The sequence below is a fragment of the Dermacentor silvarum genome, chromosome 1 (assembly GCF_013339745.2).
Source record: "Dermacentor silvarum isolate Dsil-2018 chromosome 1, BIME_Dsil_1.4, whole genome shotgun sequence".
NCBI classification, from domain to species: Eukaryota; Metazoa; Arthropoda; class Arachnida; order Ixodida; family Ixodidae; genus Dermacentor; species Dermacentor silvarum.
In genome coordinates, this window is record NC_051154.1 from 249316123 (window position 1) to 249330076 (window position 13954).

The 13954-nt window shown below is 43.4% G+C and overlaps 1 protein-coding gene across 3 annotated transcripts in view; it reads left to right on the forward strand.

Annotated features, from left to right (window-relative positions):
- The window catches only part of LOC119437031 (protein pangolin, isoforms A/H/I/S), a 190038-nt gene that overhangs the window by 168399 nt on the left and 7685 nt on the right, over positions 1-13954 (forward strand). For 2 of the 3 annotated variants that reach the window (XM_037704095.2, XM_037704093.2), the window contains 3 exons: positions 5332-5529; positions 7928-8300; positions 10208-10367. In XM_037704095.2, the coding sequence (XP_037560023.1) occupies positions 5332-5529; positions 7928-8300; positions 10208-10367 (731 nt within the window). The remainder of the gene's footprint in view (positions 1-5331; positions 5530-7927; positions 8301-10207; positions 10368-13954) is intronic. The other variant, XM_037704094.2, reaches the window with a different exon arrangement.

Here is a 13954-nt window from a genome sequence, read left to right on the forward strand (position 1 = left end):
AAAACACGCACACACTCATTAAAAATGGGGGAAAAATAAACTCTTTCGGAACAAGCACAGGTGTACGCTAAGGGAAGGAACACTAAGGACGTAGGAAAAGTATGTAAAAAAATAATAATCGTCAAAGGCGCCTTTGTGGCACGCGACTTCCTCACGATTCGAGAGCGTTTTGAAGTTCAAGACGGTGCGTCGCCACAGGAAGTGCCTCTTTCTCAAGTCATGCGACCGAAGGAAAAGCGCGTTTTGGTGGTGGCAGCAGTGTAGGCTCTCTCAGAGTTCGGTACGTCAGCCGCCGGTTCGATCTGATCAAATTCTACTTTGATAGCGTCCAGAAAGAGTATTCGCTGCACGCGAGTGCGTTATAATAGAGCCTTGCCGTAACGAGCTCTGTAAGTTGTGTGGTTATAGTCGGGTCTCTCAGTTGACGCAGGCTGATTCAAGGCGCTGTACGCGCGTTCGAACTCATTCCCCTGTATGTTGTGGCGTCGGAGCTCCGTCATCAGAGGCGGTATATTGGCTGCCGACCGTTGCTTGCTGTACTCAAGGCTTATTGATCCTTTTCGCGGAGCAGTTTGCTCTAGAGGAACGAAATGGCGCTTTCGGCGACGCGCCATACGTTGCCTCAGCGAATGCGCTCGAATAAGAAACCATTACTGCGTCTGCCCTGCTGTATACTGTGCGATCGGCTGTCGGAAATGCAAACTGGGTGTTCGCTAATGCACTGTGCCCAATTCATGCTGCAAAATGTGTAACGATAAAGGGAAGACGTGTGCGGTAGTTCGCTGCAAAAATAGTGATTCACATATTAAGGAATGGAATCAACCTGTCGCCTCTGCTGCATTAGGACTGCCTGTGTTGCCGGCCCTTCGCGATGCACGGCTCTCCTCGAGGATCAAAAAAGATAATTAATCCGCCAGCGCTGTATAGCTAACCTCCAAAGAAAGGACTTCAACTCTGGAATGTGGGCACTTAAGAGGGAGTACCGCTTGATACAAAAGGAAGTAGCGCCACTTACTGGCGTATATATTAAGCTTCTCGCGCGTTGTCTACGCACATCCACGCCTACTCGCGCGCAAACGTACGCCCACCCTATCGCCAACGTATCAATAAGCGAATGGGCGCACACTTGAATCAATGAGCCGAAGCATGCGTGACGGCGACTACACCGACAAGAAACGAATGTTTGAAGCTGAACGTTTCGTGACGGTCCACAGAGTAAGCGAGGGACTAGCGATAATACGTCTTTGCTACAAGGGACCGCGAAGTGCAGAAAATTTACATTTCAAGCTTTGTGCGCAGCAAGAACAAATCTATCGCACACTCGCGAGCGATTAGGCTGAAAATAAGCAATCAGATAGTCGTCGCACCGAGGAAATTTACTGAGTCAGAAACATGACAAGCCGCTGCTTCGAAATGTTTGCCAAATAAAGAACGAAGAGCGCAATGATCCCGATTTAATTCATAAGGGGAAAGTTTGGACAGCTTGGAATACATTTCTAGCCCCGCTTATAGTACAAGCACCATATACGTTGCTAGCGCCGTTTGGACAAGGCGTAATGAGCTATGAAAGCACTTACATGTCCTCTAAAGCTGTGGTCAAAGCTTCGTGTCGTGCACAAAGCCACCGTCTACGATATGCGTCGAAACGGAGGTTTGCTGCGCCGCGTTGTAAATGCGGAGGCAACGGAGGCAGCTGAGGCAAGCAATGGATGCGTCACCACGTGATCAAACATGGCAGCGCCCACGGGAGCGCCGCGAAAAGGGTCAATAGTTCAACGAAAAAAGAGAAACCGAACCGTGGTGTCACACAGCCAAGTTGTCCTCAGCCTTCTTTTTCTCACATGGCCGGGCTCTTGTCTGTTGCTCCGAAAATAGCCCGCCCCGGAGAGTTGCTGCTGCTGCTTTTTGGGTGCACTCAGCAGCGAATAGTGGCTGCTCGAAGGGCGTTTCCTGCGTCGAGTTCGCTGTTCGTGTCGCGACCGACTCGCGCCGCGCAGCTTGCCGCAGCTGGCCCGAAGCACGAGCGCGGGAGCAGCGACGGTAGAATACCCCCCCCCCCCCCCCTCCCTGCCGCTCGCACTCCTTTGCGACACGCGCGGGAGCGGCTGGAGGCACTTTCAGCAGAACGTAAGACCGAAGCAGCTGTTAGTGCCAGGAACAAAGCGGCCTGGCGTGCGCGAAATGGAAGGGAACATTTATACGGCCTGTTTAAAAGGCTCTAATTAGCGGCGCAGTGAGTGTTTATAAAAGACGTCATTCGATGGGCGTTGGCGCAACCGGGCGGAGCGGATCGTCGCTGTGGTCGTCGCGCTAACTTTGGAAGGCCAGACAGCGTTGTTGACACGCTTTTTTTTAAAGAGGCGACGAAGAAGCTTGCTCTAATCGTGAGGCGCGGAAAGAAAGCAGCGCAATGAAGACTGGAGCCGCTGATGGCGAAGCCCTTCTCTCTCCCTCGCTTAGTCGGCCGCGGTATGAGAAGGTGCCAAGACTGTCGAGAGCAATCTGAAAGTCTAGAAGTTTCATTGCTTTTAGAAGAATGGTTGCATGCACCCACTCGGTGGTTTCCAAGAACTTTTCAGCTCCCTCTTATGATATTGGCGTTGATTATTATGGTTATGTAGTGCCAGGTGTAGTTGTAAACTGGACAAAAATCACAATTCCGCTTAGTGAAAATCCGCGCATGTGATGCACGTGTGCATGGTGAAAGGCGGCAGGGAGCCGACCAAAAAAATTTCGGGGGCAAGGGAGTTCAGACCCCCCCCCCCCCCGAAAGAGGAGGAGGAGAAGACACGAGGCGCCTCCCACCCCCTCCCCCCCGACTCGCCCGAAATTTTCGGCTAGTCGTTAGAAGCTCGAGATAGCTGGCGCCAGCTGATCAGATCATCGTGAGAATGCCCTGTGAATGGTGATCAGAGCAACGCGAGAATGCCCTGTGAATGGGCGGTGCTCTTACGCTGCCGTATCGCTACAGCTGACAGTCGGCGAAAAGGCTAATTACGAACCGCCGCGAACCATTCCTGCGTGCAAAGAGCTTTGTGAATTCAGCTGCTTATTAGCTGTCGCAAGTTTTGATTGCGCCACTCTGCGCGTTTTTAGTGGGACCAAGGCTATGGTGGGACATACCATACTTCGTGCAGCTTATTTACTTTGGCTCGACCGCGCGCCGGCGGCGCCATCTGGCAGTGTTTTCGTAAAGCATTTGGCGCACTCCCCCGACTGCCGGGCGGCACCAGGGATATCGGAATCCGGCTGTGTAGTTTCTGTTGGCATTGCATTGCATAATTGTTCGCCCGTTACGTACAAATTTCGGGAGATAACTAATGCCTTCCGTAATGACTTCTAAAATTTCAGAACGCAGTCACATTGACCGACATCAAGGCACAATGAATACAGTGTGAATGTAGTGAGAATGCAGTGGCTTGAATGTCTTGATTTCTGAGAAAAAGAAAAATATAGAAAGATTTTTTTCGTTCTTTTTTTTTTTTTCGGCCGTGTCTTTCGACCATAGAATAAGGAACCAGTGGTCTGACCGGCTGTGGATTCGTACGTTTTAGCATCTCCCCTTTCTCCTGATGCAACCGTGCCATCTATGGTCACAATTTGTAACGTCGGCAGTGGGTGATGCAGGGTTGCCCGATTTCACTATTAATAGCCAAATTTGGTTACTTTTTTTATATTTGGCTACGTAGCCATATTCGGGCTATTTTTTTTTTTTTACCTTTGGAAGACGCAATGGAGAAACCATAGGCAAGTGTAAATATTAAAAATTTCGAATACAGATCAAATAGTCCCTGTTATTCATTTCGTATTTGATTAAAAAATTTAAAAAATAAAGTTTTTGCATATTCATTTCGTTTGAATATTGTGGGACAACAACAGTTCTTGTAGTCTACACGGTGAAACACTGATGCTAGGAGAGACTCTTCAGAATGATTCTCCTTATTGCCTCCGAAGGGCACATTTGCCAAATCAGAGTGGAGCTGTTCTCTGACATAAAGTGAATATTTCTGCAAGAACACTATGCAGGAAAGCATAAACTGAAGCAAGATATAAACTGGAGTATGCTACAGCCACAGGGGTGCTAGCTTCTCAGCTCACCGTGGTCACAGAGGTCGCAAAAGTTAGTCCAGCTAGGTGCGAAGAATGAGTGCTCAAAACAAGGTTGAGGATCATGCTAATTCTAATGTGTATTTTAACTTTTCTTGCCAAGTACATGAGTTCGGTAAACCCAGGATTGATCAGGGCCTGCCAGGCACTGAGCACAGCTGTTTGGGATGGCTATATACAAGATACCCAGAAAGCTTATTCAAGACTAAGAGAAATGACTCAGAAATGCTGAACTTCAGAATGTATTTGAGGAGACTAATAAATACAACAAGAAGTAACTTGTTACTTTCAGTGTACTTGAAGCTACAGTTTCTTCCACAAGCACAACAATGGGTTTGTTTCAATAAGACAGATTATTTGGTCTTGGAAAAAGTTAGTTACCAATATGTTTACGTCTTGCTATTGCTATTACTGACATGTCGACATGGTAGCGCCAGAAGGCAAGGCGATGCATGATTAAAAAAAAAAATTAAAACTGAAGTATGAAACCAATGCATGATTCTCCATTTTCGTTTGGGTGTAGCAAGACATTTGATGACATCGTAACTTCATAGTGTTAGCAGAGGGGCGATGGAGGTGCAGAAGAGAATTATTTTGGGCGGTCAGCTGCCCCCTTGCCCCCTCGTCCCCCTGAAGAGCCGCCTCTGAGCGAGGGTTGACTATAATAGCTTTTTGAAGACACATTACTTGGAAAAGTATACAAGGTACAGTGTTTTTGAATGGGGCATTTGACGCGAATAAGCCTGTATCTTCTCCGACATGCCAATCCTTCTCTAGTGATCTTGCTTTTGAAGAAGCATTACTTTAACTAATACGGTTTAACATAGTATTCCTCTTTATTGTCCCATTAATAAAGTCAATTTTACTATTGAGAAGTATGTGAATAATATTTGACCTAGTTTTGCACTTCATGACTTAGTGGTTTTCATATGCTGCTTGATCACTATGAATCTTGTGAAGTTCGGTACACTTGGGACAGTGAATTCAATGCAACAATTGAGTATAGATAGCCGCTGGGATATTTCTCCAGCACTTGTTAATCATGTGCAGCTTGAGTAGAAGCTCCCAAAAGGGATGTAGTCTTACTGTGCACTTTAAACATTCATGATCATTCTAAATGTGCCATTGCTGATCTGACGTTGCTCTTCTTAGTGGTGAAATTGAAAGTTGTGTCTGTGTCCGAATCATCTCACCTGTCTGTCTGCGCTCATTGGTTGGTTACAGGCACTCGGCAGCTGCTGGCATGTACCCAATGCCCCCGATGGCTTCCGGGGGCTTCAGGGGAGGCAGTAGCTATGCGCCGCCTTTGCCCAGGATCAACCCTCCTCTATTGCCTCCAAGTATCATGCCACACGGCCTGCACCCGGCTCTAGTCACTCCGGGCCCTAAACAAGAACTCTCCTCCCCTCTCCCCGACACAAGGTATGCATTCATGCAAATATGTTGTCGCCCTATGAATTATTGACCCTTATCGCGGCGATCCCGTGGGTGCTGCCATGTTTTAACACGTGGTGACGCGTCCATTGCTTGCCTCAATTGCCTCCGTTGCCTGCTTGTTTACAATGGAAGCGTATGACACCGGCGCGGCTTAGAAAAACTCTGTTTTCGGAGATATTGTAAATGGTGACTATGTGGACGACACGATGCTTTGATCACAGCTTCAGAGAACATGCAAAAGCGATTTCGGGGCTGATTAAGCTATGTCCAAACGGCGCAAGCAGCGTATATAGCGCTTGTTCTAAAAGTGTGGCTAAATATGTATTCCAAGCTATCCAAGCTTTCCGATTATGAATTCAGTCAGGATTAGTGTGTTTTGCTCTTTGTTCTTTATTCGGCAAATATTTTGAAGCAGTGGCTTGTCAGTTTCTGACTCAGTGAAGTTCCTCGGTGCGGCCACTATCTGCTTATTTTCTGCCTAATCGCTCACGGGTGTGCTCAGTTCCGATTTGTTCTTGCTGCGCACAAGGCTTGAAATGTGGCTGTTTTGTTCGTTGAGTACCTTGTAGCAAATATATATTACAGCTAGTAACTCGCTTACTCTTGTGGACCGTCACGAAACATTCAGCTTCGACCATTCGTGCGCCATCGGTGTAGTCCGTCATTTATTGTGCGTATACAATGCGCATATATTCAAGTGTGCGCCCATTCACTTATTCTTGATGCGTCGGCGATAGAGTGGGCATAAGTTTTCCTGCCATTTGGTACAGATGTGTATAGATAACGTGCGCGAAACTTAATATAACATCAAGCGGCATTACTCTCTTTGTCATTGTTTAACGAGTGGTACCCACTCTTGTCGACGTTCTGGGGATGAAGCCCTTTTTTTGAAGGTTAGCGATACAAGGCTAGCGGATGAGCAAATTTCTGTATCCTCGAGGAAAGCCGTACATCACGAAGTGCCGGTAACACGTTCGGACAGTTACAGCAGCGGTCCGCGAACTTGGCCACACAGATTCATTATATTCCTTAACATGCCAGCCACTATTTTTACAGCCAACTGCTGCACACGTCTTCAATCCACATAATTCAATCTAGCAAGATTGGAGCACAGTGTGTTAGCGAAAACTCAGTTGCATTTCCGACAGGCTGATCGCACAGAAGCAAGGTAGAAGCGGTAATGGCTTCGTATTCGTGCGCAATCGCTGAGGAGAGGTATGGTGCGCTGCCGTGAGCGCCATCTCGTTTCTCTAAAACAAACTGCTCCGCGAAAAGGGTCAATATGGTTAGGTAGAGCACCATGTTGTCCTCGGTGGGAATCTTTACAGTTATCTTCTGTTGGGTAAGGTAATGGTAGCTTCCTACAAATGCATGTTGTGTTGTCTTACTAAAGAGCGCTCATTTGAATAAATGGATCAGTTTGTTGCAACTGGAAAACCAACTTATCTTCCTGCTGGTGTGAAGCCACCATTGTCAAACCATTTTCTTTAGCTATCCTCAAGTGTTGCGTCGCTACTTAACGTAGCTCATGCAATTTGAGTGGTGCTTATGGCATGTATTGCTGTTAATTCAGTCATCCTCTAAACACCTCATACAATAAGGATGCTTGAATCTGAGCTCCTTAAGTACGGATCCTACTTTTACTCTTCCAGGGCATGTTTTCTGCCATTAGGTGTTTCCCTTGGCTGATGTATTTGCAGGGAAAAATACTAGCAAAATATACAATGGGTCATGGAAAGTAATAGTGGTGTTGTCATTCCTTGAAAAGCAGTAGCATTTTTTCTCCATATTGGTTTATCATTATTACATTAGGGGATCAAATAAGCAAGTACCAGCTTCAGATGTGGTACTCTTGAAGATATATTGTTACGCGAAGGACGAGTCAAATAAGCGAGGAACTATTTACCGATCATATTTACAGCATTATATTTACAATATGCGATGGCTATGTAATATTTGAGCAAACAAAAAAAATATGATTAGATAAAAATCCCATTAAAGTACTTTCCGTGGTCAAGAAAGAAGCAGAACATTTGAAAGTCCCATACATTTTACCTTTATTTGTATAAGCATCTACAAACTTCTACCGTCATTGCTGACTGTGTGCTATAGAACTGCTCTGTCTTGTCAGGATTAAGGCAAACTATGTGATCTGAATCACTTACAGTGTGGTCTAAATATTTTTACATGCAGAAACGTCTTCACATTCTCAGTATCATCAATACATAGTCTCTGATTTAGCTATCACTTAAGCATTGATACTATTCGGGAATTTTATTACCAGAAAGCAGCAAGTTTTCGCTGACAATAAAGTCTATGATTGTGCGTGTGTAGCATTGTAGCTCTACAGCGGGTGTTGGGCCTGTTACTGCTACCAATGCAGTGTGGCCCCTGCATTTCCCAGGCACCCACTGGCCATGTACCACCCACTGGACTCCAAGTGCAACCAGGGTCGGCCGAGCTCCCGTGGCGACCTGGTGAATGGCATGTCGGGTCTCAATGGCCATGGTGGCGGGCCACCTCCCAGCCAGCCATCAGGCCACCCACCTAGCAATGGCAGCAGCAGCAGCAGCCAACCGCACCAGCCACAGCAGCAGCAGCATAATGGCACAGAGAAGAAGCCCCAAAAGCCGACTAACCATGTCAAGAAGCCCCTCAATGCCTTCATGCTGTACATGAAGGAAATGCGTGCCAAGGTAGTCGCTGAGTGCACCCTCAAGGAGAGTGCAGCCATCAACCAGATTCTTGGGAGAAGGGTACGCTCAATTTTGCATTCTTTTCTTTTTGTAGCTGTTTTTGGCAGTGCAGTGTCCTAGTTCATTTCTAATGAAATCATTAAAGAAAAAACAGCTTTGCTAGGTGCTTACCATAGTTTCAGGCAGGTACCATGCACAAGGCCACCGAATTAAAGCCAAATAGTGATTCAAACGAATTACATTGCAGTAAGTAGACTACATGATGTAGCCCCTTCTGAACAATAATTTATAGATTTCTGTTAAATGAGCTGTAGGAGATATGGCAGTATTTAATTTATTTAGCAAAAGTGTTTTTTTTTAGTCATTAGTGTCATTTTATTTTTAGCATTGCAAAGGTGCCTAACTCAATAATTTGGTACCTGTACTGCTCTTTTAAGTTTTCTCACTGTGTGAAAATCAAGCTGTTACGAACTACAGAAATATGAGAATTATGACTACACAAATTATTCGAAAACAATAGAATTTAACAGCTTGTATTCTCTTTTTTTATGCAGGCTGCTTTTGTTTATTAACAGAATTTAAAAGAAATCACATATCGTATGTAGCGGAATTTTACTTCTTGAGCTGGATTATTCTAAAAGGCAGACATTATTTGCATAATAAATCTAAATTCATAATCGACTAATTACCAAGATATTGCTGATGATTTTATGCTCATTAGTTTATGGCACATACTGAAATTTACAAATTCTAGCTGGTGAGTTCGCAAGTCATATCAACTTGGAACAAATTCCAAGGATGACACCAGTTTCAAGATATGGGTTCCCAAAGTGTGTTACGAAATGCATTGGTGTTAGTTATTTTTGAACTACCCTGCAGAAAAAGGTGTTCTTCTAAAAAAAAACAGTAAATGGAATAACACTATATTTTTACCGAAGTTTGAGAGCACTAATATCAAAACTATTGTTATTTTCGAAATTCATTCAAAGCAGATGTTATTTGTTGAATCACTGGCTTCAGTTTGTCAATTGCAATCAGTTTGTGTACTAAAGTAATAAGTTATAAAGTTGATTAGCAAAATTTCCTTAGTCACTTATGCATTTTGGTTTTTGTGCAAGTAATGTCCTCTGTGTAATCCAGTCCAGTGAGTACATTTATGCTATATGCTACTGGTGATTCTTAAAAATTCTGCAAGCGTTAAAAAAAAAAAAGTGTATTGATGGCCTTACGTATACCTGCAGTCATTTCTGATTTTGCAAAACTTTCCATGACATGCATTTCTCATATCAATCGTGTAGTATGTGCAGTGTTTTTTGCTTGTTCCTCAGATGCTGCGATTGCTTTGAGCCTAGCACCATCCAATTGTATAGACCTTTCTAACGAGAGCTCCCTGGGCATTTTGGTTATTTTGGTGACTAAGCTAGGCTTGCAACTGATTGGGTCATTTACCAAGAGAGGATTTATATTGTACCAGCACTTTCATGATGCTTTCGTATCATGATTCATTTTAGTTAATAATAATTACTGGATGCAATTTATGCAGAATATAAAGTTTAATCCCCTATTTTTTAATATGATTTTAGCTTCGTAATGTATTATCTGGTTATTGTTCTGTGCCCCCTAGAAGTTTCAAAATATTAGTCTCTTGTACAAGGCATGGGTTTCATGCCCTGCTTAGGAGTGTGTTATAAAATAGCCTATATTGCAGCACCTTATAGGCAACAAATTTTTTGACCCACACATCCTATGTGGGTCACATATCAACTATTTTTTGACCCACATATCCCCTATGAAGGTACACCGTGTAGGATAAAAGTAAAGCCTAGCTAGGAGTTGCTGGCAACAGCCAGCTAGCCTTTACTTTTTTGCAATAAGGTGTTCATTTATACAGCCTTGCTGGTCTATTTGGCCCTCGCATTCATGTCTTTTCTATTCCTCCCCCCCCCCTTTTTTTTTCCCTTTTCCAGTGGCACAGCCTTTCCCGAGAGGAGCAATCCAAGTACTATGAGATGGCACGCAAGGAGCGGCAGATTCACATGCAGCTTTACCCAGGTTGGACGGCGAGGGACAATTATGCTATCAACAGCAAAAAGAAGAAACGCAAGAAGGACAAGAGTCAGGATGGAGGTAAGTTAGCCTTAAAAGCTGCTCTTACTGGCTTGATCTTTTGTTCTTTATGTGTGTGGCACCAAAAACAGTGTTCTGCTGTCAGTCACCAATTGGCGTAAACACCACACATCTAAGAACATTGTAAGTGTGTCCTCTTTCACAAATGCTAAACAAGAGGCAGAGCATTAAAATTTGGAGCACATTGGAGCTCATCATTGTGGCATAAAAAAAATGGTCACAAGGTGTAACAACAAAGGGGAGGAGGGGGGGGGGGGGAGGAGGGGGGAGTGAGAATAGAAGTTGAGTGAAAGCTGCAAGGTGTTTTGATACTGCTGTGGTTCTCATCGTTAGAAATGTTTTCTTGTGTGCAAAGTTAGAAGCTGTGTATATTTTTATTTGCTCTACAGGCAATTGGATCCTTGCTTATTTATTTACACAGTATATGCAGTATGTCAATGTCAATATGCAAGTGGATGAGCAAAAAAAACAAACTTATGTGGATCTCATGCGCTATGGAATCAGTCTAAATGAAGCTTTCTTTTGTGCCTGTCAGGACACATGTTCATGTTTAGCGACCATTTGCAATTGTATAGCGGATGATGTAGTTGGACACGTTTTCACAGGCAAATACCTTGCTCAACGTGAACTTGTGGCACTTGGAACACTGCCGATATGTCTGGCCGAAACTAGTATATCATACACACACACTGCACACCGAATTGAACTCATCCTATGCAAACTGTTTCTTAACATGTTTGGACCTGTAAACGACACAGTTCAGTTTCGCTGCTGTCTCATCACTGTATATTGACAGCGCTCGGCTTAGCGTTTACAAGGAAGTGCGCCCTTGCATTACAAGACATTCTTTGCGACATATCGACACTGCTGCATTTTGAGTTTACTACAAGTGAGCATCTGCTCACGTTTTAACTGCACTTCGCTGCATATTGAAGATATTCCCCTACAAGTGAGCATCTGCTCACGTTCTAACTGCACTTCGCTGCGTATTGAAGATATTCCCGTTCCACTCAACACTTCTTCCGGGCTTCTGCCTCCTACACACTCGGTACACGCTTTGTTGAAGTACTTGTTCTGCTTTCCCTTCGCGAGTGTTAGTTGCACCTTGCTGTAGCTTCCATTGCACAGCAGAAGCCAGCACCTGTAAAGACTCAAAGAAAGCTTTGCTTTATTATGAGCTTAACTTGGAACCTGGATGCTACATGGACTCTTTAAATTTGGCGGTCTAAGATTGCATCACCCGTGTACCCGGGCCAGCTCTGTTTGCACTGTATCTCTGGGACCAGTTTGCACTATCCCTGTGAATGGCCTGCTGTCATGCAAGACAGCAGCCAGAACTTGCAAAGTAGGGTGAACAAGCAAAGAAAGCTTCACCTTAAGCAACATAATTGCTTGTGTGAAATTTTTTTTAAAGAAAAACCTGAAAATATTCTTCTTTACACACACATGTACATATACACTTAGTACTGGTTACCATCACTTATGACAAACAACTTGGGATATCTTTATTTTCGTGTTGTATCTCCAGCCTGCTACAATTATGAACTAACGAATTTCAATCTTAATGTTCAAGAGTAAAAATTGCTTCAATTAAACTATATATCCAAAGTTAGTTATACAATATTACACATTGTTTGTGAAATTAGTTGTGCTTAGTTGTTATGCTTAGTGACTGGCTCAATTTTTTTAACGCTATGGATATTTTTTGACTGAATAAAGTTTAGCTCACTTGAAGGTAATATCTTGCATTAAAGCCTGATGCAGTCACAAACATGTTTCAAGCTTCACTGTGCTTATGGGAATTATATTAAAAAGCAAAGGTTACATAAAGGCAGGCGCTTGGGCGTGGTGGGCACTATAGTTCCTCTAGAGTGTCATCCTTCACTTTTTCATGTAATTCTCACAAGCACAGTGAAGTTAGAAACATTAGATGAAATCAAATAACACCCTATGTTCTGTTATTGACTGTTGGAGTCAGCTCAATTTTTAGACATGTGGCATGGTGAATGAAGCCTGTGTTGAACTTGATTGCATATACATCTGCTTAAGTAGCAGTGCTAGCAATTACAGTAACTGTGCCATTGAAATAACTCGATTGACTTTGAGAACCCAAGTAAAGTGACAGTGCACTAATAAAAAAAGAAACTACACTTTTGTGATTAGCTTGCCGTTTAGGATTGTGCTATCTGACTGATGTGTTATTGAGCTTAAATCTGTTTGCCATATGAGGTGGCCTAGCACAGCTAGTGGTACGCTGATATACCGGCTGTCCAACTGAATGTAGCAAAAAAAATTTAAAATTAACAGAGGTCATTACATTAACTGCTCTCACTGTATGTTGATGGGTGTTGTCCCTGCCAGTCACGAGTATTTTTTTCACTGTGCAGAAATTGGCTAACTTCTAATTCACTTACTTAACTGATAAGGAGTCAGTGCACAGGTTATAGAGAAAGTCGAGAAATGACTGGTAACGATGTTTAAATTAAGGAACTTGGGTCTTGTGTGGTGCTTTCTTCTGGCTGAAGAAGAAAGCCAGTGAAAATTTTAAAATATTGTGCAGTGCATCCATACACCAGGGATTGCAGTGCTTTCAAACGTAAATCTCGTAAAATATGGGCTAGCTTATCTTATGGGCTCTAGCGGCCGTGCTTTTTTCCTGACATGTCGGCACCTTCTGGCATACATCTTCGTTCCTTCTCAAGCGCTAAGCCCTGGTTTTGAATGTGCATAAGATAGACAGCGCACTAAATGGTGAGGTTTACGATTGAGACTGCTGCTATCACTGGCACGTGAACGCACTGTCATGTGGTATTTTTCAAATTTCGCTGTTTTTTTTTCTTCTTTACGGAAAAAAGAATCACATAAGGCGTAGGTTGCTTTAAACACTGTTATGTCATTTCTCAACATTCTCCGCAACTTTTGTACTGACTCCTTATCGTTTAAGTTAACGAAAAATTACCTAAAGAAGGAGTTATTTGTGCATGAGAAAAATACTCGTGACTAGCATGGACAACGCCCAAAATACAGTGAGCACTGTTCACCTAAAGCCCTCCATTATTTTTTTATTCCCGGCAACACTTAGTTGAGAAAGCTGGCATATGTTGATCTTTAGAGAGGTGTTTGTGAATGCTTGACTGAAGTTTTCATGGAAGTGGAGCCCATTCTCTTGAAGCTATAGTGTATTTCTTGTTTAAATGGATCGAACATGGCATCATGTGTCATAAATTTTTACTGTTTTGTTATCTTTGCCTTGTCATTTGACTAGTTCATTATTTTGGACTGATAGGTATACCCTCTGTTTATATGATTTCACAAAAGTTCTTTTTAGCTGCCACCTATTTCTCACTGCAAAAGCCCCTTGCACTTGGCCCCTATGTGTTTGCTTTGAAATTTCATTTTCTCACAAGGTCCTCTGTGTTTGCTTTGAAATTTCATTTTCTCACAAGGTCCTTGCCACTTTCGGCACACTATTGCTTCTACATTTTCATCTTCTTCAATTCATGGTGGCCATGAGTCTCTTCTTTGCTTGGTTTATGATTTAGCAGTGTGTCCTTACGTGTGCGTATGCTTGTGTGAAGTTTTACACT